Here is a 26,121-nt window from a genome sequence, read left to right as displayed (position 1 = left end):
CACAAAGAGCAGAGGACCAAGCACTGATCCCTGTGGCACTCCGTGAGCAACCTGCCTCCAATCCGAAAATTTTCCATCCACCACCACCCTCTGTCTTCGATCAGACAGCCAGTTACCTATTCAATCGGCCAACCTTCCCTCTATCCCACACCTCCTCACTTTCATCATAAGCCGACCATGGGGGACCTTATCAAACGCCTTACTAAAATCCATGTATATGACATCAACTGCCCTACCTTCATCAACACACTTAGTTACCTCCTCAAAAAAGTCTATCAAATTTGTGAGGCACGACTTGCCCTTCACGAATCCGTGCTGACTATCCCGGATTAATCCGCATCTTTCTAAATGGTCGTAAATCCCATCCCTAAGGACCTTTTCCATCAATTTACCAACCACCGAAGTAAGACTAACCGGTCTATAATTACCAGGGTCATTTCTATTCCCTTTCTTAAACAGAGGAACAACAGAAGCTCAACAGAAAGGGTTAGAAAGTTGGAGAGAGTTTGGTGTGTTTTCAGAGGTCTCTGACAGGGATCAACCAGCATTGCCACATAGATGGATCTGCACAGAAAAGGACCTACAGGATGGAATTTATAAGGCCAAAGCCATAAGGCAAAGCTATAAGGCCAAGCAGCCAGCATAACGAAGGACCCCACGCCATCTAGACATTCTCTCTCCCACCTTCTTTCATAGGGAAAATTATACAAAAGTCTGAGGACACGTACCAACTGACTCAAGAACAGCTTCCTCTCTGCTGCTATCAGAGTTTTGAATGGACCTATCTCACATGAAGTTGATTTTTCTCTACACTCTAGCTTAGCTATGACTGTAACACTATATTCTGCACTCTCTCCTTTCCTTCTCTATGTACAGTATGCTTTGTAAAACATACAAGAAACAATACTTTTCACTGTATACCAATGCATGTGACAATAATAAATCAAATCAAATCAAAATGTTAGTGCCCTGGGGTTTTGAAGAATGCTTAGGAAATCAAAAGGTCAGAGTGCACTTGTCCACAGCAAGAAAGGGAAGTTTTAAAACATTTGGGCCTCTTAGCAATATTTTCTTGGGAACGTAAGACAATAGAATATACATTAAAAGCTGCATTTCTGTAGAGGAAACATCTGTAGAGAGAAGTGTTTCTCCAACCTCCTAAAGTGGTGCCAGATGTAGGGGGAAAACTTTGGAAGTTAAATAAGTATGTCTATAGTTTGAATGATGCTTCCAGTGTATGGCATCTTTTGGTTTGGTCCATTTTCTTGAAGTTGGGCTGTCTCCAACTAAAATTGGATCCTGCCATGTTTTATTGGTACCATGATGCAAAACTCTTTGGCATCTTTATAGTGAATGTTACGATCTCTTTTGGGGTAGTACTGGTGAGTTTGAAAAAAAGATTATTGACAGGCTTAAAACAGAATTCAAGATTGGGAGTCAGGCTTCTGAAGCCTTTAGATGTATCTTACTTAGAAAGTATTTAACCTTATCACAGTTAATTGTGCCAGGTCCTCACAAAAAGATGCAGATGCTTCCAAAGCTGAGATAGAGCAGCTGTGAAGTCGAGTTGAACAATTGAATTGGCTAGGAACACAGAAAAGGCTCAATGCAAGTTTTGATGCCTTGGAACTAAGTACTATAATGAAACATTCAAAGGTCGAGGACATTTTATAGGCAAACAAAATATTAAAAAATTAAATATGGAGAAATGTGTGCTGTAATTTCCATCTTTGGATGACCGACCCCAGGAGTATAAAGTTAGTTGTTTTTAGTGATGCCTTTCATGCAAACCTTTATGATGAGCTTGCAAACACAGCTGGTTTTATAATATTGCTTCTGGGAGAGAAAGTATATGTTGCCCCTTGGCTTAGGAAACCAAAAAAATAAGGAGAAATGCAAAATGTCCTCTGGCTGCTGAAACTCTTGCACTTGACATGGCATTCTTTTATCAAATATGTTGGGGGAAATCCTATAGCAAGGAGATGCGGAAGAAACCATACCTTTTGAACGTTATATCGACAATTGTTCCCTTTGGAATAATGTGCGCTCCACAAGATGCGTGAATGAGAAGATATTAAGAATTGATATTGCTAGTTTGAAACAATTGTGGAGAGAAAATAATTCTCCAAACTTAAATGGGTGGACACAAGCCCTTGATTGTCCGACCATTTTACCAAAAGGAATGCTTCCAGTGAGAAGTTATTGGTAGTTTCAGAAGAAGGATCATGATATAAGTCTTGCAAGCCATAAGATTTATTTTTCTTCCTTCAGTTCCTTTTCGAAATTTTGTCTGTAGATATGCACGTGTTAATTTTTTTTCTTTTAAAGGAGGAAGGAATCCTCAGGCGGGAATTTCTCCCCCCACTCCACGGCATGTTTTGTGGTGGCAGATGCAGCCCTTCACTAGTTGGTGGCGGGATCTTCTGGTTCTTCCGCTGTTAATGGAGTTTCCCGTAGTTCGCGCCTGTGGTAGGGAGTTGCCATCGATGAGACTGGAAGGTCCCGCCAGCGCGAATGGCTGGAAAACTCCGCCCTTAATGTTGCAAATGCTGTGACAATTAAGTGCAGGCTCCAGTTATGATTAAGAGCAGCCAGTACTATTTGGGGAAAGATTAGGACACATATGTAAGAACCAATTTCCACCTGTGTGGAGGAACTGTGTGGAAGAGAAAATAGTTTGTATTTATGTTGTACTCAGTTTTGTGAATAAACCTATGTTGAAGACAGCCTGGCTCCAGCTTCTTTGCCAGATGGATGATCTCTGGAATAACATTATGGATGGTAAAGTGCATCAGTAAGGAACTTGCTTTTTATTGTATTTTAGTGACTTGTTATAAATATTCCAAAATAAAGAAACTTTCTGCTTTAAAGTGAATGAAAATGTTTGTGGGCATCACAGGTACATTGGGACGTTTGTATTTTGGTGGGGGTGGGGTTGGGGGTGAAGAGGTTGCTACATGTAGATTGAAGTTTCTTTAGAAAAATGGTAAATGCCACTATCTTGCTGGCACGTGTGATGGGAGGCAGGTCCTTTGATTCTTGGCTAGGGGTGGTGCATGGCAAACAAGAGGAGAAGAATAGAAAATGCAACTAAAGATCAAAAAAAAAGCTTGATTCTAACTTTTTTTCTTTTTCAGCTGGAACAAATTGATAACTTTTTCACTGTAGATGGCAGACAAAGCCTTCTGTTCTTCTATCAGGAAGTGGATCTTCCAGATGCAGGTTATATTTTACAGAATATGATAATAGTTGCAGCATTTCATTCAAACTCATTTTCTTACAGATTACAAAAGTTACATAAATAATAGTATGTATTGCAGCCGATCACTGCTTTATTTAAGAAGCAGATCAAAAATTATTCCCAGTTCTTGGCTTCTTATTCTTAATACTGAGAAGTATTACTCCTATTTCAACTTATTTCCTTTCTATTATCTTTTCTCTCCATCTGCCTTTGACTCCTCCTTCCTGTCATTCTGCCTCCTTTTATTTCTCCCCCTTTGGGTATTCTGCCTGCCTAAATTCCTGCCCAACTCCACAGCACTCATCGACCTGCTACTTTTCTGCCACCATGCCAAGCTTAACTCACTGCTGTAAGCCTACAGCTGCCCTATGGGCCTTCCTTGGCCCCCTTCGAAGGGTCCAGTGAGGCATTTGTCACTGCCCTCTTACAAGCAGCAACCTCAACTGTTGCATCCTTCTTTCTTGTCAACCTTCTCACATAGCCCATCCATTGGGGGCTAATCTTGCCGATCACAATGCTGTCCAGTTCACCCCTTCTGGTGCTGATCTGTGGACTCTGCCCATGGATCAGCTATCACCGCCCATTTCCACATACCTCTCCAGATGTCTGTTCACAGGTGAACAGGCCCTCACCATGTAGAAGCTCTTTGTCAATGTCATGGCCTGGACCAATACCCATCTGAGGGATGATGTCATCCACTAAATGAAGCCTGTCTGCCTGGGTGTAGCTTCTACCACTTGCCCCACCTATACTGTCAGGTATCAAATCAAACCATGTTCTGTCCCCCTTCTCTGGCACTTTCTCCTCATTTCAACATCACACTTTGTTCCACTCTCTTCATCTCTTATTTAAAATCCTTGTTCTCTACTGCCCATCCTGTTTACCATAAAATATTCTCACCGAGATATCTTCACTGCTTCCCCCTCAAGTGATATCCTATCCTCTGTCATCTCAAACTCCATCTCAATTCATCAGGTTCTCTCTCCTCTTGAGTCCACTGCACTCCTATTCTCCCTTAATCCCTCCCTTCATATAAACTCCCCAACCATTGTACATGGCAACCCCCTTCACTTTACCATCAAGTAGTTTCACGAATTTATCTTTAGAACCACAGATAAGTTCCTTGTGTTGCTCTCAATTTACAATAATTCCCCTTCCGAACCCTACATCCTTCTCTGCTCCCCAATTCACTTACAATTGCATGATAGCCTTTGGCCCTCCATTCACCACAGCCTTTCTGCAAGTGCCAGTCTTCTCAACCGCATCCTCACCCTCATTTTTGATGCCCTGGACCCTATTTAAACAATTACTCTCTTTACTATGGCTGCTCTCCTGGTGTTGTGAGATTTCTTACTGTGCTCTCCTTGGTACAGATCTCATCCTTAGTTCGAGGGATGCAGACTTGAATGTTCATTGTATGAACTCAGAGGAGAGACAATGATGAAATTTTCCACTCCTGCCAGTGGTGGGAATCATGGCAGAAGTCAGTTTCCCTTTGGAATACTGTTCTCTCGACTTTTATGGTGGGTTAACGGTGGGTCAACCTGCTGCTGATTGATGTTAGGAATTGCATTTTCATACATTTTCATATCACGAATACTCAATATACAGCCAACTCTCTGGAATCACGTTCTGTGTCCAAATTAAGTAACACATCAGCGGAAAATTTAAATGGCCTGATTCACTCATGTATATACGTGGCATGCACTTGGCGATTTCACTTTACCAATGATTTTGAAGTTTGTGGATGCTTCTGTTGCCTACCTTTAGCAGCAATGCTGCCATAATCTCGCTGCTTCTCAGATTCAGTGACCAACAGGCAAGAATAGGTAATTTGGTGAGGGGGAGGGGTACTGTAGAGGGACATAGGCCTGCCTGGGGCAGGGTGACTGGACCGTGGAAGAGAAGTCAAAGGTGTGATTGGTTGGGGTAGGCGTCATTGTAAAAGGATTAAAGGGAGTAGCATGAGACAGTTCTGAGACTGAGGCCACACTATCAGGGGCGGAATCAGTAGACTCTCATGGGGCTGTGCAGGTCATGCTAGAGGGTCAATGCATGATATGCATGCCTTGGTCTCAGTCATAGGAAGGGGGAGGCCTGTCTGGGCAGTGTCAGTTGTGCACAGCATGGTGTGAAGGGCATGGTCAGTTGTTTAAAGACGGTCCTGGGGGTAGGGGGCTTTGTACTGGGTGGCAGATGGCATAATCATTGTTGGGGAGGCATCTGCAGCCTGTAGTTTTGGGGCTGGTAAATCATGGGGATGGGGGGTATTGGATGGTGTTGTGGTTGGGGTGAAGGGGTCCCTTGAAAGTTTTTTTACATTTGGTGTCAAAGGGGAGGAGGCCAGGTCGACATAAGACATTATGATATTGACAGACCTGGGTTCAGTGGGGAGGACAGGAACATCAACCACAATGATGAATGTGCCAGGGTTGAAGGGAGAGGTACAAGACTGATCAGAGGAAAGGAAATTGGATGCAGGAACATAGGAGGGTAATGGGGGAGTTTGGAGCTGGTCTCAAACTGGAACTGAAGCACCACCATTTTGAGAAGGAGCTCGAATGACGCAGTTGAAAAAAATCACTTGGAGGGTTCTGAGGTTGTGGTGAAGGAGTTGACAACTGCAAAATTGGGCCGATGGAAGGGACATCCTAATAATTTTCATCTGAAGACATGGTGATCAAGGCTCAGCCGAGAACTGTTAACTTGTGTTAAATTCCAAATTAAGGAGTTTGGCACTTTAATGCATGAAGAACATTCTTCAGAGAACCGTTAAGGCAAAGGCAGGCATATGATTTGATTGCCCACATGTCTGTCACAGGGGAATGTAAGAAGGGAAGAAGGATCAAGGGACCACGGTTGCTCAAAGCAAGCTTCCAGATGCATGGTCATGACTTACAGGACACAGCACCTGCAGTCATGAAATTAAAGCAAGGCTGGGCTAATGTCTAGGCTAAAGGAGGCAGGCTGACAGTAGCCTAACTGAATTAAGAGTACATGGCTGTATCGACCTTCATCAAAGCCACTTTGTGAATGTGCAGTCATGTCAGAGGGGAATTCTCAGCCACTTGTGAACCTTTAGGATGTGCTTCAGTTGCAAGTGATGGTCTGGAGATGCCAGAGGGCAAACTGAGGGCTTTAGACTGACCTCCAGGCTGGGTGATGGAGGGAAAGCATTATAGGGTAAGGTGCAATAGTGTGTCTAATCTATTCGTTCACAAATACAAGGAGGAATGCAGGCTGCAGGCAACGCTGTCTTGTTGATAGCTTTGATACGAGTGAGGATACCGTATGGCAGAGCTCAGGGAAGAGCATCGCCCTGAAACAAGAGCCAGCAGGCCCCAGGAAGACCCTGGTGCTGATGAGAAGGATCCACATCTGCTGAGGCATTTGGTGTGCCCAAAGGTCTCAGAAAATGCCTCTCTTATGTGGAGATGAGCGAAAGACACCTTCGCTGTTCTAGGATTATGGCAGATCATATTTACCACAATCTCCTTGAAGGTCAAATGCCACATTGACTGGGAGACTATCCATTGCCAGATGCTCTGAGGGTGACTGTTTGTCAGTGGATTGTTCCAGGGCTCTGCCTTTATAGAATAAGTGTCCACACATAAATGTATCAGGGAGGTGATTGATGATCTTTTCAGTAAAGCATTACATCATTCTCACCATGGATGAATTAAACCAGGCTGTCAGAGCTGTGGGATTTGCAGCGATCTTCTACTTCCCACAAGTGCAGGGCACCAGCGACTGCACACGTGAGCAGCAGCCAATAAGGTTCATTTAATAAAAAAGGATTCTACTCTCTAAACTTCCAATCGATGCGTTCTCATGCATTTTTTGCCAGGTACCCTTAGAACCTGGATGGCTATTACATCTTGAGTCAGTCCCAGCTGCTACAGGTCTTCAAGGATGTTGACACATTGCGGGGCAGGTTTTTGGTGGGTAAGGTTAACCCCCTAAAGCCACAGCCAATGACGCCTGTTTGTTATCTCAGTACATCTGAGGAGAGATACAATTTGGCACATTCAGCCACAAGGTCCTTAATAGAGCAAACTATTGGCATCCTAAACAATGTGCTTCTGAAATTTGGACTAATCAGGTGGGGTTCTCCAGTACTCTCAACAAAGGGAGTTCCGCATTGTCATTGTTTGCTATGCTCTACACAATCTGGTACTGCCAAGGGAGCGACGAGTTGCCACATGGCAACATGGACGAGCTACACATTTCCTTGGACAAGGAGGACATGGAACAAGGTGAATCTGAAGAGGGCAAGAATGCAGATGTGCCGCTTGAGAATGCAATTGCACAGGCACAGCTTCGAAGATGTGCCCCTGACACCCTCACAATGATAAGGTTCCAGGAGGGATAAGGTGAGGATAAGCTAATACCTTGCGCAGTTCTCTTGTTCCTTTGAGGCCGGAAAGACATCAAAACCTTCTTTGTCATCATAGGCAGCTCAATTAAGGTCATCAATCTCCAAAAGAATAGTAACAGTTAATACTAACAATGGGCTCATCGTTGGAAGGTTAAATATGTGGCTTTTGTGCAATGGGATAAGCATAGAGTCATAGAGGTTTACAGCATGAAAACAGGCCCTTCGGCCCAACTTGTCCATGCCGTCCTTTTTTAAAAAAAATAAATGAAGCACTCCAATAGCGCTCATTCTGAAGCAACTACACATTGTAGTCTTTTCAAGCACATGAAGAAAATTTCACTGAATAAGGCAGCCTGTATGAGGCAGAAATGTGACTATAAATGTCAGTGCACCCATGGCACAATGATAGAAATATAGCTGGGTGGCTGTAGGAACAAAGTCATCTGTCAATGCGTTCTCACGTGAGTGGCTGAAGGCAGAATTAAATCTGCGTAGAAGCATCTCTCCAAATGCCAGTTCTCATGCACAATTAATGGTGAGGTCACATCTTTATACTGAGCCTCAGGATTTCAGGACGCTGACAATATATAGCATGGATGCAAATCTGCCAGTTAGGTGACCTTTGAAAGCTCAGTGAATGTCTCCAACAGGACTATCACCTGATCACAGACAGACACTCATGATCCTGCATTGGTCAGAAACCTGTAAAATCAACATGTAGCATGCCCCTGCAGTCTGGGAGAGATGTGACCCATTCAGTATTGATACGTCTTTTAATGATAACTTAGTACCCTTGCTAATCCTGAAGAGCACTCAAGAGATGTCCCTTAGCATTGCTTTTATCACATTCCATTCCTTGCATTTTTGTCCTGCCTGAAGCGCAATATTTCCAAGAAACCCTAAAGCATTGGTGCACAGTCAGGTGACGAAATCCAAATGGAATATCTATCTGACTTGACAAAGGGATTTTGTCATGCCAATCCAGGCAGCCCTTCAGCTACAAGCCAACATTCTCACTTGTAATGGGCTGGTATCATCAGGCTGACACACACCTCTGACATTTCACACTCATTGCCCTCCAGCAGACATTTCAAATGATAACAATTAGAACCAATTTCCATTGCTCTGCATCATGCATGTGGAGAATGCGAACTAATAAAGGACTAATGTTAATTGGTAAATGCAGGAACAAAGGAATGCTGCAGGCAGTGATAAAAGTCAATGATCCTGAGCGATGATTCATATTGTGACCAAAACCTAACTGTTATTAAATGCAATGTATACAATGTGGATTTGGTTAGAGTGAGTCCAACACAACTTGTGGTCAAGCCCTATAACATTCAGAAAGGACAGACTTCAGTGCTGCTACATTGGCATGATCAGTGGCCTTCCAAGAACAGTACTCATGAGACCAAGGCATACATTTGCATTATCCAACCATCACGTTCGTTCAGGAACTGCCTTTGTTCATCTTGCTTTTGTGGAACTAAAGGAGACTAACCCGGGATGAGATTGTTAGACAATATGGAACTGAGGGGCACACTTGAGATCTGCACCTATGACCCTTGATTGAACAAGGACCATTGGCTTGGCCTTTCCATGTGATTCATTCAGTACCTGAGACATTGCGTGAGAGAAGCAAGATATATTTACAAAGGTGCAAAGTATGCACGTTCATTTAAACACCTGTGCCACCATTTTGCATTCATTTCTTAATTTTGCATACTTCACTGTGGTGGTACTCTATCTTGGTCCTCCTCCCACATCCAAAGCAGAGGTGGGGGCAGTCAGCTATCACACCCTAAGTTCTGGAATCTCTCCCTAAACCTCTCTTACTTCCTTTTAAGGCACTTCTTAAAAGCTAATTCTTTGATCAAGCTTTTTTATCATCTTTCCCTAGTGGCTCAGTGTCAAGTTTAATTTGATAACGCGGCTGCAAAGTGCCTTGGGACATTTCACTACATTTAAAGGTGCTATATAAATATTAGTTGTTGTTGAAGGTTAACTCTACATGTCTTTTTATGTAACTCCTATTACAATCTCAGTTGATGTTATAACCGGAGTGGAAGATCCCAGAATGGAACTCTCTCTCTCTCTCTCTCCCCCACTCCACTCCACTGCGGCTCACACTCCACCTTCTTCTGCACCCTCTAGATTCTGAACCCCCCTTGACCCCCCCTCTGACCACCCCCGTCTGTTCCAACACCACCTCTGCTGTGAGCCCTTTCCCAGTCTGACCTCCTCCCTCTGCTCCGACACTCCACTTCTCTGACTCCCCCACCCCTAGTCTGTCCCACCCACACCAATCTTTCCCACTCCCTCCGTGGTCAGCCAGCCCACTCCTTCCCAGTCTGTCCCCCTTCCCGGTTCCACCTCCTTTCCGAGTTCCCCCACTTTCTGGTCGTCCCCCCCCCCCCCCCGCCCCCCCCCCCCCCCAAGTTTCTCCTCCCCATCCTAGTCTCCAGGCTACTGCTGTAAAAGGGAGCCTTCCTTTCCTTTCTGCACCCCAGTTATTCTGCAGAGATGCTGCCGGAGGAACGCTGCACTGCTCCTGTCTCATCCAACCTGCATGAGGAAGATTGGCCGAGACAGAGCTTTCTAAATCCCAGCATGGGCAAGTCTGTCAAAAATGGCAATCCGACAGAGATTGCCACTCTGTGGAAGTTATGGGCCTTTGTTTACTCTTCCCTGAATTCTTCTAAGCAACACCTAAGTCGTCTAAGACATCCTTTCTGTTCCAATTTCCTGGTTAACTGGATTGTATCTTGTTTCTTAGGAAGCCTGCATCTTTGCAATTCCCTTGTCATGTCCAGCTTCACCTGGCAGAATTGAGAGATGTTCACTCCCCAGTGTCCTGTCTCCAACTGCAATATATCCAGCTTAAACTAAAACATAAAAGCTTTTTCTACCCTACATGGGCCTCTAGTTGCTAAGCAATGGCCACATGCTTATGCCTTTTATTTATTTTTCATGCTGTAACCCTTTCCAAGCACAATTGAATCACAGTTGGAACTTATTCAACCCCCACATATATAAACACCTTTTATCCGGCATGAATCTACCTATAGGTTTTACCTTTCCAGGCACAAAAAAGTTAAATTTAACTCAGTCAAAACTATACCTATTTCTAATATTTACCAAAAACAATTATAATCCATTAAAATTACTTTTATTTTCCTAACACACCTCATGACCAGTTTAAGATGCATCAGTAGAGACCTGGGAACTGGAGAAATTGGTTTATAGGAGAAAGCTAAAGAGATGACTGAAACTAACCTTTGAGGATTGGGGAAAAACTAAACAAAACCTAGATATTGGGTTCTGAGTGGTCAATTGTATTCAAGATTGTTTGCAGTTGCATTAATCTTTATCCATTTTGAATGATGTCTGGATGTTGCACAATATCTGTATACTGGTCAAATAAGCATGAAGCACTGGACCACTGTCAGAAATAATGAAATAATTTTAGAGAAGGTTTGTGGCACACAATGTTTTTCAACTATTGTTTTCTTTTGTGATCTAGTTGCTCTTGGGGCAAGTGGACCTGTGCCAGGATCTTTGAGTTGCGGTAAAATATTAAAGCTGTTCCTTGCTGATGGGAAGCAAGCTGCTTTGACTGGAATTTGTATTGCCTTTCTTCGAGGTAATGCCAGCAGAGCCATTACATATGAAAACATATACAGGGTAAATATTTTAATTTTCATTCTCACACTCTAATCATTAGTGGATTTTGACCCAGATACTATGATATATCTCAAAGTCAGGTTGGTGTGTGGCTCAGAGGGAAACTTGGTGGTGATGGTGTTTCCATGTACACACTACCCTTCACCATTTAGGTGATTGAGGTTGCAGGTTTGGGAGATGTTGCTAAAGAAGCCTTGGGGAGTTGCTGCAGTATATTCTGTAAATAACGCACTGCAACCACAATAAACTGATGATGGAGTGGACAGTTACTTAGGCTAATGAATGAAGAGAATTACTTTCTCTTGGATGGCATTGATCTTCCTGAGTGTTCTTGGAGCTGCATCCATCCCCAGTGGAGAGTATTGCAAAGCATTCCTGATTTGTGCCTTGTAAGTAATGGAAAGGCTTTGGGAAATCAGGAGATGAGATACTCCCTGCTGAATTCTGAGCTCTGTGCTGTAGTAATCATGACATTTCTATGGCTGGTTCAGTAGAATTTATAGTCAGTGGTGTCTTCCAGGATATTAATGATGGATAACTTGGTAGTACCACTGATCACAGGGAGATGGTTTAGCGCGTTCTTCTTGAAGATATTCGTTATCTGTGCAACAATTGTTACTTGCTACTTGTCAGTCTAAGACTTGCTGCAGGCAGCATGGAATGCTTCATTATCTGAACACTGCGCAATCACAGAGAACAGCTTAACTTCTGACATTTAAACCAAGTGTAAGTAATTGATAAAGCAACTGAACATAGTTTAGCATAAGACACTACCTAGGGGACTCCTACAGCAATGTCCTGGGGTTGAGAAGTTTGGTTTCCAAAAACCACAGCCATCTTCCTTCTGTGGCAGATATGACTCCAGTTTATACTTGATCTTAACTGAATTCAGTTTTACTGGGTCTCCTTGGGGCCACACATGAACTTGATGCCTTGATGACATTCTCGGTCCATAAAAATGAACGATTATATGCACTATGTATAATGACTAAATGATTCTTTGGAATTCTATTTGAAGCTGACATCTAAAGACCAAGAAGGCTGTGTTTCTCTCAGAACTCATGAATTTAAATGATACCTTGTGAAAAGTCTACAGATGGTAGATGTGGAAGCCATTATACGGCTAAGTTGAAATTCTTACCAGTATTATTTGTCGCAATTAGCTCACTCATAAAATTCTCCTCTACATAATTTAACACTAATTTAATTTAAATGGGCTAAAGAATGCATTAAAATGTGCTAATGGCCTGCACATTCCTCAGAGTTGCTCCTGTTCTGCTGCTCTTTCTTAGCTAGAAGTACAGTAGAAATCCCATTTGCTTGTGTAAGTGAGGTTTCCCCTATATATCAGCAAAGTAATGCCAATGGAGTTGGACTCCATTACATTTTAATTCTAATGAATTTTGAAGGTAATTTTAGCACAAAAGCAAAGTAGTGCAGATGCTGGAAATCTGAAATAAAAGCAGACAAACTGCAAATACCTCAGAAGTTCAGGTGGCATCTGTGGAGAGAGAAACAGAGTTAATTGCCGGAATTCTACCGCCCGCCTGCTACGGGAGTCAGACAATGGGAAGGTCCATCGACCTCAGGCAGGATTTTCTGGTCTCTGGTTGAGCGAGGCCGTAAAATCCTGCCCAGTGTTTCAAGTCGGTGATCTTTCAACAGAACTGGTACTGCCAGATATGTTGAGGGTAATTGAAACTCTAATGTTACCTAAATCTGTTTGTGACTCCAATCACAAGCTTCAATTCTCTATTATGCTGTAAATTGCTTTGATTTTATCTTTTTATATTATAATTTTAGAATATACACTGATCACTTGTAGCCATATCTGGGGATAAAGAGAAAAATAAAATTGTCTCTCTCTTTCCTTGTGTAGTTGTCTTTCTGCTCTTCTCCCACTCTCGAATTCTATCTCCCCTTTCTTTTTTGTTTGTGTTCCATTCTATATGTCTTCCTTCTTTTCCCTACATTACTCACAAGTTTCATTGTCCTCTGTCTCCAGCTCTTTCAGCCATTTTCTCGCTATTTCTTCTCCTCCTGTCTTAAAGAATAACTTGCATTTAAATATTCTCTTTAACGTTGTAAAACATCCCAAGCCCCTCTCTCTTCTTTCATTCTCTTTAAGCCTCAGGGAAGGCTAACCAAACAGTGTTATATCTTTACCAAAAAGGCACAAATTAGTGGGCATTTCTTGTAAAATTTAATGTTGCCTTTTTTGTTTAAGTAAAATGTATTTTCTATTTTCTAGGAAGTAAGTTTCAGTGTTTTGGATGCTGGAAGGACTGGGTTGTTGAAATCTATTGAACAGTTATTGAGTGATGCATTTATACCAGTGCTGAAGAAGATGAACCAAGGATGGGGAGTGCTGAACAAACCTGAATCCATGGCAGTTCGACAGGGATTTCTCAATTCTCTAGATGGGTTTGTCGGTGCCCTCTCTGCAGCGCAACAGAATCTGGCCAAGGAGGTAAAAAGTCTAACTCGTACTAAAATTTCTGTCTACTGCAATGGCTTTAGAGGAAAAATTAATCCAGCAATGAAATGTGCCATCTTGACAAGTTTCTACTAGCTGTTTCCATTATAAATAGGAAATGAGAGGAGGAGGAGTGATGTGGTCAGGCAAAACAAAGGAAAGGTTGAAGGGACAGGAAGGAAAGAGATACATACTGGGAGAGAGAGAAAAGGAACATGGTGAGAGATAGAAACAGAGAGGAGAAGTAGAGGGTGAGGTTGGAAAAATACAGGGTGGATGAACTCATGCTTCAGGGAATGGGTGAGACAGGTATATGATTGGAAAAATGATGTGGAGATGCCGGCATTGGACTGGGATGGGCACAGTAAGAAGTTTCACAACACCAGATTAAAGTCCAACAGGTTTATTGGAATCACTAGCTTGAAACTCACCTGATGAAGGAACAGCGCTCTGAAAGCTCATGATTCCAAATAAATCTGTTGGACTTTAATTTGGTGTTGTGGAGACTTCTTACTGATTTGAAAAATGGATTAATATTTGAAGAAAAGGATGACATACAGTTTTGGGGAAGGGGTTCTGACAAAGTGCGGTGTTCACATAATGGGCTAAAAGGCCATTTTCTGTGTTGTAATTATCTACGGTTCTCTCCACAAATGCGAACTAAAGCTACTACAGAAATGTGGTATGGTAGTTTAGTGGTTGTGAGTGGATTAGTAATCCAGAGGACTGCATTAATGATCCAGAGACACAAATTCAAATCCCATCATGGCATTTGGGGAATTTAAATTCAATTAAATAAATTAATAATTTGGAATGAAAAGCTAGTATCAATAATGGTGACCATGAAACTGCCAATTGTGTTTTTTTTACTCTGTTCAATATGTCCTTTCTGCAAGGAATTCTGCCATCTTTCAGTCTGATCCATTTGTGACTCCAGATCCATAACAATGTGATTGCTTCCTAACTGCCTCCTGGAATGGCCGAGCAAGCCATTCAGTTATACTCATTATCACCTTCTCAAGGGCAATTCGGGATGAACAATAAATGCTGGCCTTCCCAACAATACCCACATCCTGGGAATTGATAAAACAGTCATTTTTATCTGGTGAATAACAAATGATGTCTAACTGGATTATCCCATGTACTCTGTTTAGTGATGCCTCTTCTAGAATTCCTGCTAATGTCATAGACAACTCAGGAGGACATTTGCTTTGTTTTGCTGCTTTCAGATTCGGTTTGAGCAATGTGTTTTGGAAGAGCTGAGGAACTTGAAAGGCCCATCCGATTTGAGCATTGCTTCTCCAGAAGTGTTGAAACAAGCTGAAGAGAGCCTGAAAATTTGGATGAAGCAAATTGAGCAGGTGAAGAATGGGGATATTTAGCATTTGGGCAGATTTTGGCTTTTGTTTTACAAGATATCAGCAATGTGTTTTAGAAATAGAAGACTTTGGCTGGATTTTCTCCTCCTGACCCTGACCAAACCCACATGGATGGGACCAAACGTGAGGTGTGCAAGGCCACAAATTTAAAAATAGAGCCTGGATTTTTCACCTGAGTCGGGTTGATTCAGGAGCCCTTTAAAATTGACAGGCAGGTCCTGATTCCAAGATTCCCAGCCCCTTTGCCGGGTTGTCTAATTTTTGGGTGTGCCTTTAGAAGGTGCAGGCTGGTTCCTGTTGAAAGCCAGCATTGGAAACTCTCTACCGGGCTGGCTCCATTGCCGGGAAAGGCCTATCCTACTCCTCTGCAATTTTCATGGAGTCAGGCCAGGTTTTTAAAGAGTTGTAGTTCATGGCCCCTGAGAGGAATCATGAATCCAAGTGTGCATGAGGGGACATTTAAAAGGCAAGTTCAAAACTTCACCCTCAACAGGGCGGCACGGTAGCACAGTGTTTAGCACTGCTGCTTCACAGCTCCAGGGACCTGGGTTCGATTCCCGGCTTGGGTCACTGTCTGTGTGGAGTTTGCACATTCTCCTCGTGTCTGCGTGGGTTTCCTCCGGGTGCTCCGGTTTCCTCCCACAGTCCAAAGATGTGCGGGTTAGGTTGATTGGCCATGCTAAAATTGCCCCTTAGTGTCCTGAGATGTGTAGGTTAGAGGGATTAGCGGGTAAAATATGTAGGGATATGGGGGAAGGGCCTGGGTGGGATTGTGATCGGTGCAGACTCAATGGGCCAAATGGCCTCTTTCTGCACTGTAGGGTTTCTGTGTTAACCCCCTATGCCAAGCTCTGCCCTTGCACCCACTCCCTCAGACCCCTCATGGCACTTCCATTTCCATTGACTCACTGTACACTTTCTGGACCACTGAACACCATTGTGTATAGTGGTATGTATAAAAAAGCTTTGAAGAAACGTAATCCATTAATAACTTTCTCCTCTGCTTGGAAAAAGCTATGTGGACTGAAAGCTATTAAAGTGTCATCCATCCACGCTCTTGGACATTTCAAAAATCACAAATCTATGAAACTACTGAAGTTGTGTCAACAAACCCTGTGAAATTGACTATCGAGAGCAAGGAGACCAATCTGACAAACACTGTTTCCTCTGAGTGCAGGTAATTTCCTTTTCTAATAGCTGTCTGGGATCTCAGTCAAGCCTCATTATGTATGCTTGGCTAAGAACCCAGACAGTTTTAGAATATGAGAAAAGCTGTTCTCCAGAGGAAATATTATTTGACTGACAGCTCAGGCTCTCTGTTAAACCACAATGTGGGGGAGTTCAGCTCCTGTTTTCAGGGGGCAGGTTTGGCAACAGGAGCAGAAAATCCCACGGGAGTCCCAGAATGAAGTTTACACCGGTGAGATGTTCCATTGCGATTGTGCCCGCTCCTGCCAATGATGTAATGGGAATCTCGTTTTGAATGTCAGGATTTTCATTTGAATACATTTGAATGTCATTATCAAGCCTTTACCCGTAATAATTCCCCCCACCCGCATTAGATTGTCCGTTCTGTGGGACACCAAGGCAGCAGCAGTCTAAACTTTCTATGCTTGATTTATCCCCTTCCTAGAATTCTTCTTCCTCAGAGATATACCTTTGTTGTGAATCATGAACTGTTTTTATAAATGTCTGCCATTGCTGATAAGTCATCTTTCCTGCTAAACACCTTTCCCAATCCACTCCAGCCAACTCTGCCCTCATTCCTTTATAATTACCCTTATTTAAGTGTAGCATGTTTGTTTCTGACCCAAGTTTCTCACTCTCAAATGGAATACTAAATTCTACCATGTTATAGTCAGTGTTTCCTAGGGGATCTTTTACTCTGAGATTGTTTATTAAACCTGCCTCATGACACATTACCAGATCCAAAATAGCCTGATCCCTGGTTGGATCCACAATGTATTGATCTAGGATTCTACCATTTAATGTGAGGGGAATTGAATACAAAAGTAGGGAGGCTATGCTTCAGTTGTACAGGGCACGAGCGAGACCACATTTGGAGTACTTTGTGCCGTATTGATCACATTATTTAAGGACGGATGTAAATAAGCAGTTCAGAGAAGGTTTAATAAACTAATACCTAGAATGGGTGGTTTGCTTTATGAGGTCAGGTTGGACAGGCTGAGCATCTGCTGGAGTTTAGAAGAGTAAGAGGGACTTGACTGAAACATAAGCTCCTGAGGGGTCTTAACAGAATGGATGTGGAGAGGTTATTTCCTCTTGTGGAATAATCTAGAAGTGGATGTCACTGTTTAAAATAAAGGGTTGTCCATTTAAAATGGAGATGAGGCGGCAATTTTTCTCTGAGGATGGTGGGGTCTTTGGAACTCAGGTGGTGCAAGCAGAGCCTTTGTTTTTTTTAAGGCAGAGGTGGATGGATTCTTGATAAGCAAGGGGGTGATAGGTTGCTGTGGATAGGGGGGATACAGATTTGAGATTACTACCAAATCGACACCTTATTAAATGGTGGAGTAGGCTGGAGGGGTGGAATGGCCAACTCTTGCTTGATTGTATGTTCATATAATGTGAAAACAAATGTGAAATGCATTGCTTGGATTTTCATTCTGCCTGGTATCCACCAGTGACAGGGAATTAAAATTTGCTGTTTAGTGTCTGATCCTGACATTTCAACTTTGTCGAATTTGTGTTGCTGCGGTGGATAATTTGAATTTAAATTGCATTAAACCACCTCCGCACCATTACAGATGCTTAATTTAAATTGTTGCTTAATTCAAATGTTTTGCAGCTTAAAATGACTTTGGATTGATAAATTGACTACTTGTTTCTATTTTTTCCTCCCTTCTTTGACCTTCAATAATAAAAATGGTTATGAGCAACAGTAGTTTAGATTTGATTAAAACATTATCTCGCTGAAAGCAGTGCATAGTGTATTAGAACAAAGAACACAGGAACAAGCCCTTCAGCCCACCAAGTCTATGCCAACATAGATGCCTCTCTCATCTAATATTTTCTTGCCTCTACGTGGTTCATATCCCTCTATTCCCTGCCTATTCATGTATCTATCCAGATGTCTCTTGAACTTTGTTATAGAATCTGCTTCCACCACCTACTCTGGCAGTGCGTTCCAGGCATTCATCACCCTCTGTGTGAAGGACTTGCCCCTTACATCTCTTTTGAACTTTTACCCTCTCACTTTCAACCTCACTTCCAACATTTACAGATGCACCATAGAAAGCATTCTTTCTGGTTGTGTCAACCCCTTGGTATGGCTCCTGCTCTGCCCAAGACCGCAAGAAACTACAAAAGGTTGTGAATGTAGCCCAATCCATCATGCAAACCAGCCTCCCATCCATTGACTCTGTCTACACTTCCCACTGCCTTGGCAAAGCAGCCAGCATAATTAAGGACCCCATGCACCCTGGACATTCTCTCTTCCACCTTCTTCCGTTGGGAAAAAGATACAAAAGTCTGAGGTCACGCACCAACTGACTCAAGAACAGCTTCTTCTCTGCTGCCATCAGACTTTTGAATGGACCTACCTTGCATTACGTTGATCTTTCTCTACATCCTAGCTATGACTGTAACACTACATTCTCCACGCTCTTGTTTTCTTCTCTATGAACAGTATGCTTTGTCTGTATAGCGCGCAAGAAACAATACTTTCCATTGTATGCTAATACATGTGACAATAATAAGTCAAATCAAATCTATGCCCCTGAGTAATTATCCCTTTGACCCTGGGAAAAAGACTCTGACTATCCACTCTATCCAACCCTATCATAATCTTGTAAACCTCTATCAGGTCCCCCTCATTCTCTGATGCTCCAATGAAAACAATTCAAGTTTGTTCAACCTTTCTTCATAGTCCATATCCTCCAAACCAGGCAACATCCTGATAAATCTCTTCTGCACCCTTGGGGTATTAATCTGATTCATGATGAAACAAAGTACACGGCTCAAGTCTAGTCTTTATTCAATATAAATTAGGCAGCAGTAGGATCAAAATGATGGCTGTTGTGAGAAATGAAAATGATTCATCCTTATGGTATGGATCAAGTTTAATTTATCTGAACTGAATGTGTAAAACCACCTTGAACAGTGAAAAGTATCTTCTGGCACAAAGATGAAAGAAAATGAGGAAATGCCACAAGAACCAGATATCTCCTGCCAGCCAGTGAGATATCTTCATGTGACCCTCTCATTTGGAGAAGATATCCAGCCTGAAAAGAAAATAAATGCAAGGGAGAAAGCAGGGTGTGGGGAAGGAAGGGGATGTATTTATCTGAGGAAAAGCCAAACAACAAAGTAATTCAAGTAAAACATCATGGCTGGGATTCTCCCAGCCCACTGCACATTTTTTTAGCGCAACTATCTCCGTGCCAGAGATTGGTGTGGAGCTGATTATCGTATGGAAATTACAACTTTCATATGATTAGCGGGCCGGGACAGTATTCTCTGGGTCTGCTAGCCTCTCCCCCACCTCTGGGAGTGGTTCCCCCAGCAGGGTTTACGACTGCTCCCCACTAATGGGGAACAGGCATCCTCACCCCCCTGGTGGGGACAGAGGTTATTGAGGCCCCCCTGGGAGGTTGGAGGTAAACTGGCACTGCCCGCAGGGCACCTTGGCATTGCCCATTGAGCACTGAGCAGTGTCGAGGGGGCGGGGCCAGATGGGATGGGACAAAGTAAGGGAGTGGGGCCTATGGGGAGGGTGATTGATGGGGGGCTATCCGCTGCTACTCTGCAGGCGGGATCAGTGGGAGAAGGAGGGAGGAGGCGATTGGGGCTGGCCAAGTTGGGGGGGGCTGTTTTGGGCCTGGTCATCGGGTGGGGTGTTGGGACTGGCCATTGGGGGAGGGGGGGGGGGTCGGGGCTGGCCGGGGAGGGGGGGGGGAGAGGAGGTTCCGGGGAGAGATCGGGTTGGGCAGGGTGGGGGTGGGTTAGGGCTGACCTGGGGAAGTCAGGTAGGCCAGTGACCGGGGGTGGGGTGGGGGTCTGGAAGGCCGCAATCAGGGAGGTTGCAGGGCAGGCCAGCACAGCGATCGGGAGATTGGTGACGAGGGGCCACTGCACGTGTGCTGATCTCCGCACAGGTTGGCACATGCGCACTGGCCCACTCAGCGCTATGCTGCTGGCCTCTTGCAAGGAATGGTTGAGACCTTGGACAGATGAGAAGGGAGGAGGTATAAGGACAGGTGTTCCAGCTCCTGAGATTACAAGAGTTGGTACCAAGGGAAGTGGATGAGGTGTTGGGATGAGGTGATTGAAGAATGGAGCATGGATCCATGGAGAAAACTGTCCTTCGGAATGCTGACAGGGGAAGGGTGCGGAAGTGTTTTTGATGATACCATCATGCTAGAGATCATGGAAATGGGGAAGGATGATCCTTTGAACGTGGAGGCTGGAGGGATGGAAAGTGAGGACAAGGGAAGCCCTTTTGCAGTTCTGGGACAGAGGAGAAGAGGTGAGAGCGGAAGTACAGGAAATGGGTCAGGCACAGTTGAGGGCCCTGTCAACCACAATTTGAGAATCCTCAGTTCATAGAACCATAGAATCCTACAGTGCAGAAGGAGGCCATTCGACCTGTTGAGTCTGCACCGACCACAGTTCACACAGTTTACACTGTTGAGGAAAAAGGAATTCCCATCAGAAGTGCAAGTCTGAGTTCAAACATTTAGAAATGTTCATAAATCAAGGAAGTGATTAGATGAAAGCTGGACGAATAGTTTAATGTGTAAAGTTATTTTCAATTGTAAGTTGTGGTGTTATTCCTTCATCATTACTTGGCAATTAGGGGCCGCGATTCTCCCATCGCGACCCGCAGCTTTTCTGGCGGGTCGGGGTGGGAGGTGTGCGTTGCCGGCCTTGAACCGGGATTTGCGCATGCGCCGGGAATGCATGCACATCTCTAAGAGCCGGAGAACAGTCGCTGGTCAGACCACCCTGGAAACTGGCAGGAAAGCAGGTAAGTAATTTAAATCATTTTAAAATGTATTTTAAGTATGTTTATCAGTTCATTATCGGGACCTTTCAGGTCCCAATTGAATCTCCCACCCCGTCAGGAGTACTTCATTCCGGCAGGAATGAAGGGGGTGGCAATCAGGACCCCAGTGGGTTGGGTGGTAGGGGGGTGCCCCCTGGGCATGGGCACCCTGGCAGTGCCAGCCTGTGCTCCCGGCACTGCCCAAGGGGCAAAATGACCATGCCCAGGGGCACCTTGGCATGCCCACCGGGCATCGGGCAGTGCCAAGGGGGCAGGGCCTATTGTGGGCAGGGCCTAGGGGCGACCAGTGGGGATGGGAGATCCCGCTGCCACTCTGCAGGCAGGATCGGTTTGGGATGGAGGGAGGGCAGCGATTGGGGCGGACTGCGGGGAGGTGGTCTGCCGGCGGGGGAGGCCTGCCTCCGGGGGAGGGAGGGTCTGACCCGGGGGGTGTGGGGGGGGGGGGGGGGGGGTGTTCTGCTGGGATGAGGGGGGATTACCACTGCTGGAGGGGTGGACTGTGCAACGGGGAGTTCTGGGATGGGGGGTTGGGGGTCAGGGCCCGGGAATTTCTGTAGGGGCCGCGATTGGGCCATGGGGGGTGCTGGAGAGCCAGCACTGCAGTGGTCCCAGGCTGGTCAGCGATCGAGCTGGCCAGCAAACGGGAGGTTGACAGATCGGGGCCACTGCGCATGCGCAGAATTCCAGACCTGTCAAATTCCAGTGTGAATAGGCCCTGCCCCCCCTGGGTTTTTAATGATATTCACGACTGGGACCTCTGCATTGCACAAAGTGCGGTGATTCAGGTGAGAAGCTGAACTGACAAAACAGTCGGGATTTAGAACAGTTTTGCCGCCAATTCAGCATTTTTGGGAGAATCGCCCCCAGGATTCCTAAAACATAACACAACACCAGGTCAACGACCATCTACAGTGGGTGCTTTGAAAGTTCTAATAGTCTCTTCCTCTCAGGTACTGACTGAAAGTGAGCAGGTGCGGAAGGAGGCTGATGATATTGGACCACGAGCAGAGCTGGAATATTGGAAACACCGTCTGACTAGATTCAATTACCTGACTCAAGAAATTCAGCGAGCAGATGTTAAAACCATCCTTGGAATCATCACAGCTGCTAAGTCGAAGCTCTTAAAGGTCTGCAGAAAAATATTTTTGCTCATAGAAGCATTTAACTCCTGTAAAGTTATAAAATATTTTATTGAATTCCTCTGACTGTTTTGAGTATTTTTTAGAATGATTGTACTGCTTGAACCTCATACGTTAATGCAATTATTGTTTGTTGCTGTGACGAATTGATGGGTACAACTAATGCTTATACCAAAACAGTGCACATCCCGTTTAAACATGGGAGTAACATCCACTCGGTTGTAGAATTGGAGACTTACAAACTGATGCGGATTAAGTGGATTGGCGATGCTAAATTGCCCCTTAATGTCAGAGGGACTAGCTAGGGTAAATGCATGGGTTTATGGGGATAAGACCTGGGTGGGATTGTGGTCAGTGCAGACTCGATGGGCCAAATGGCCTCCTTCTGCACTGTAAGATTCTATGATTCTATATCTTGCAGCTAATTTGCGACCTTCCTTTTGAATTAAATGGTGTGTTTTACACAACAATCTGGGTGAATTGTTTGAAAACAATTTAATTCCTGTTGCAGACTTGGAAGGAGTTGGATAGACGGATTACAGATGTATCTAATGAAGCCAAAGATAATGTGAAGTACCTCTACATGTTGGAACGATTTTGTGACCCTCTCTATAACAATGACCCTGTGAGTCCCTTTTTTTTTCTTCGATAACGCTATTTCAAAAGTCGGTGATCACATATATTTATTTTGAAAGTCAATTCAGAGATTAATGCATGTCTTTTTCTCCTCATTCCAGATTGGAATGCTTGATGCTATTCCAGGCCTCCTGAATGTTATTAGGATGATACATACAATTTCCACATATTACAACACCTCTGAAAAGATGACTTCTCTATTTACCAAGGTAAACTTATTTCCTGCCAATATTTGCTGGAATTTCCTACAGTAATAATACCAGTATTGTTGTGGTTACAAATAATAAAGCCTCAATTCTTTTGTACCTGATTTTATTCACTTTACTAGAGCACAGTAATGTGTGCCTTGAAAAAGGATTTATATCCAACCCTGGAACAGTCCAGCAAAACACTGCAGTTAGCATCTGAAAAGAGAAAAGACTCAATTATGTTTTGGGTGGTGATCCTTCATTCGAACTGGAATTATGTCAAGGATAGGTCAGGCCAGAAAGGTTAATCTGCCTTTTTGCTGGCAGTAAGATTATATTGTAAATTAAGAAACTAATTTAACGAACAGCCTACTTTAGCAAGAATTGCAATTGCACTGAAGGAAGCCATTTGGCCCATTGTGCTTCTGCTTGCTTTTTGAAAGAGTTATCTAATTAGTCCCACTATCCCCTGCTCTTCCCCCAAAGCTCTGCTAATGATTTCCTCAGCCACTTCCATCCATGCCTGTTTGCGAGGAGAGGTTGTCCACTTCTGCTCATCTTGGGGAGAGCTCACCTCACTGCAGCCTCCTGGAGCTCACAGTAGGATCTGTCCATTAAGAGTGAGAGACCAGGAGATCAGCCTTCTCAGGTCTCATAGAGAGATACAGTATGGAAACAGGCCCTTTGGCCCAACTTGTCCATGCTGACCAGGTTTCCTAAACTGAACTAGTCCCATTGCCTGTGTTTGGCCCATATCCCTCTAATCCTTTTCTATCCATGTACCTGTCCAAATGTATTTTAAATGTTGTAATTGTCTACCACCTCCTCTGGCAGCTCATTCTATATAGGTGTCACACTCTATGTGAAAAAATTGCCCCTCAGGTCCCTTTTAAATCGCTCCCCTCTCACATTAAACCTATGCCCTCTAGTTTTGGACACTGCTACTCTGGGGAAAAGATCTTGGCTATTCACCTTATCTATGCCCTCATGATTTTATAAACTTCCATAAGGTCACTCCTCATCCTCCTACGCTCCAGGGAAAAAAGTCCCAGCCTATCTAGCCTCTCCTTATAATTCAAACATTCCAGTTCTGGTAACATCCTTGTAAGTCTTTTTTCATGTTTTCCAGTTTAATAACATCCTTCCTATAGAAGGAATTGTACGCAGTACACCAAATGTGGCCTTACCAATGTCTTGTACAGTTGTAACATAACGTCCCAACTCCTGTACTAAATGTTCTGACTGATGAAGGCAAGTCTCCTTTCCATTTCTGTGGTTACTATAGCCTCAAAAGTCAAAGTAATTGTAATGTCTTTAATTAGAGATCTTTCCTTTGACAGAATAGATGCAACATCTTGCCCACCATCCCTGATTAACCAGAGAACTCAGAATCAGGATGCTAATATCAGTCAAAGAGCCTTGACAAAGTCCATTCCATCAATCAACATGTTCCCAATCCACAAATGGTCCCTCCCTTTGGCCAGGGCCTAAGTTTAGAAAATTCCACCCTTATGCTCTATGTACATTGCTGGATTAGCTTTTAGAGAGGAAGGGAAGTTCATGTTAGGAGTTTTCTTTTAAAGATTGATTCAGAATTCAATTTGAACAAATGAGTATTAAAATATTATTATTTCAGGTCACAAATCAGATGATAACTGCATGCAAGGCATACATTACCAATGATGGAACTGTTACTATCTGGGATTTGCCTCCAGCCACCATAGTTATCAAGTTGAAAGCTTGTGTTCAGCTTAATCAGGTAACTGATAGGATTTGTAAGAATTCTTTGCATGATCCCAATCACAAACATGTTGTGTCTCCTTTAGCCTGATTTGCCACATTCTGAGAAAGTGTGTATTTTCCTTTAATTCTTAATTTATTGGTTGTCTACATAAAAGTGAATAACCTAATTAAACAGTCGGGGAAAAGCCACTTGCTGTTATTTCACACTTGCACACTGTGCATGTCCTTGTTCCAATTTTGCTCATGGACTAGTTCCTTCACCCAGCTCTTTCGCTCAGTGAGGTAAGTTAACGGAAAGATTTCCCTGCGCCGACATCTATTCAGACAACTGAGGGCAGTAAGTAATACAAAATCAAGGAAGGCTGAGCACATGCCCCTGACAGGAACATGCCCAGTTTTTCTTTCATTAATTCCACAAAAGAAAACCATTTTGAGAAGCAAGATCTATTTTAAAATGATGAACTCTTCATGTGGACCTACTGCAGGTTGTTTTCTTCTCACTGGAGGACTTGGTGGATAGAGGGTTGCATCTTCTTTTTGGTAACCATGCTTGCTATTCCATCTGCATGCCCCTGTTTCATTGTTGTTATCTGTGCATAACCAAGGCAGCATTTGGACAGGTCCTGTAGAGGTGGCCTGCCCCACCATGCTATACGTACTTAGTATGCTTGCAGCCCTTTTTATCATAGTCTTCCGACTTGCAATTCTTACAGATGATGGCAGTGAAGTTGGCCGCATTGTGGCCAGATTTTCCGCAGGTGCAACAAATTTGGATGGACCAGCATTGACAAGGAAACCTTGGCTTTCCCTGATAGCATAGCTGGAGGGAAGATTGAAGGTTACTCCCTTGCTGTCCACCTTCAAATTCATCTTGATCTGCCATGTGCTGGTCTAAATCCCGAAGGGGCCCCCTTCACTATCCTTCACCACCACCCTAACAATGTTACATACCCTTTTGATGAAAATTGTCCCACCATAATCTATTTCCAAAAGCAGTTAAGTAACACAAAGCTGATAATTCGGACGGATGAGGGGCTTTACAGCTAAATTTACAATGGGATGTAGAACTCCTCATTTGTGAAGTCAAGGCAGGGAATCCAGATTTATAGTTCTGGACATTAATATGTCTGAAGAGGTTGATATCTCCTGACAATTAACTACCGGAGATAAAACTTGTGGACTCAACTGTGTCACTATAAAGCTTGGGATTTAATGTAAACTATTTGTCC

General features: G+C 43.7%; 1 protein-coding gene across 1 annotated transcript in view; it reads left to right on the top strand.

Moving 5' to 3' along the window:
- The window catches only part of LOC144493103 (dynein axonemal heavy chain 5-like), a 214,417-nt gene that overhangs the window by 2,884 nt on the left and 185,412 nt on the right, over positions 1 to 26,121 (top strand). The window contains exons 3-10 of the mRNA XM_078212005.1: positions 3,138 to 3,222; positions 11,143 to 11,303; positions 13,555 to 13,773; positions 15,009 to 15,140; positions 22,137 to 22,313; positions 22,837 to 22,950; positions 23,063 to 23,170; positions 24,786 to 24,908. Of these exons, the coding sequence (XP_078068131.1) occupies positions 3,138 to 3,222; positions 11,143 to 11,303; positions 13,555 to 13,773; positions 15,009 to 15,140; positions 22,137 to 22,313; positions 22,837 to 22,950; positions 23,063 to 23,170; positions 24,786 to 24,908 (1,119 nt within the window). The remainder of the gene's footprint in view (positions 1 to 3,137; positions 3,223 to 11,142; positions 11,304 to 13,554; positions 13,774 to 15,008; positions 15,141 to 22,136; positions 22,314 to 22,836; positions 22,951 to 23,062; positions 23,171 to 24,785; positions 24,909 to 26,121) is intronic.

Source organism: Mustelus asterias, chromosome 4, assembly GCF_964213995.1.
Source record: "Mustelus asterias chromosome 4, sMusAst1.hap1.1, whole genome shotgun sequence".
Classification (NCBI taxonomy): domain Eukaryota; kingdom Metazoa; phylum Chordata; class Chondrichthyes; order Carcharhiniformes; family Triakidae; genus Mustelus; species Mustelus asterias.
Note: the sequence above shows the minus strand (reverse complement) of the source record. Positions and strands in the feature narration are given on the sequence as shown.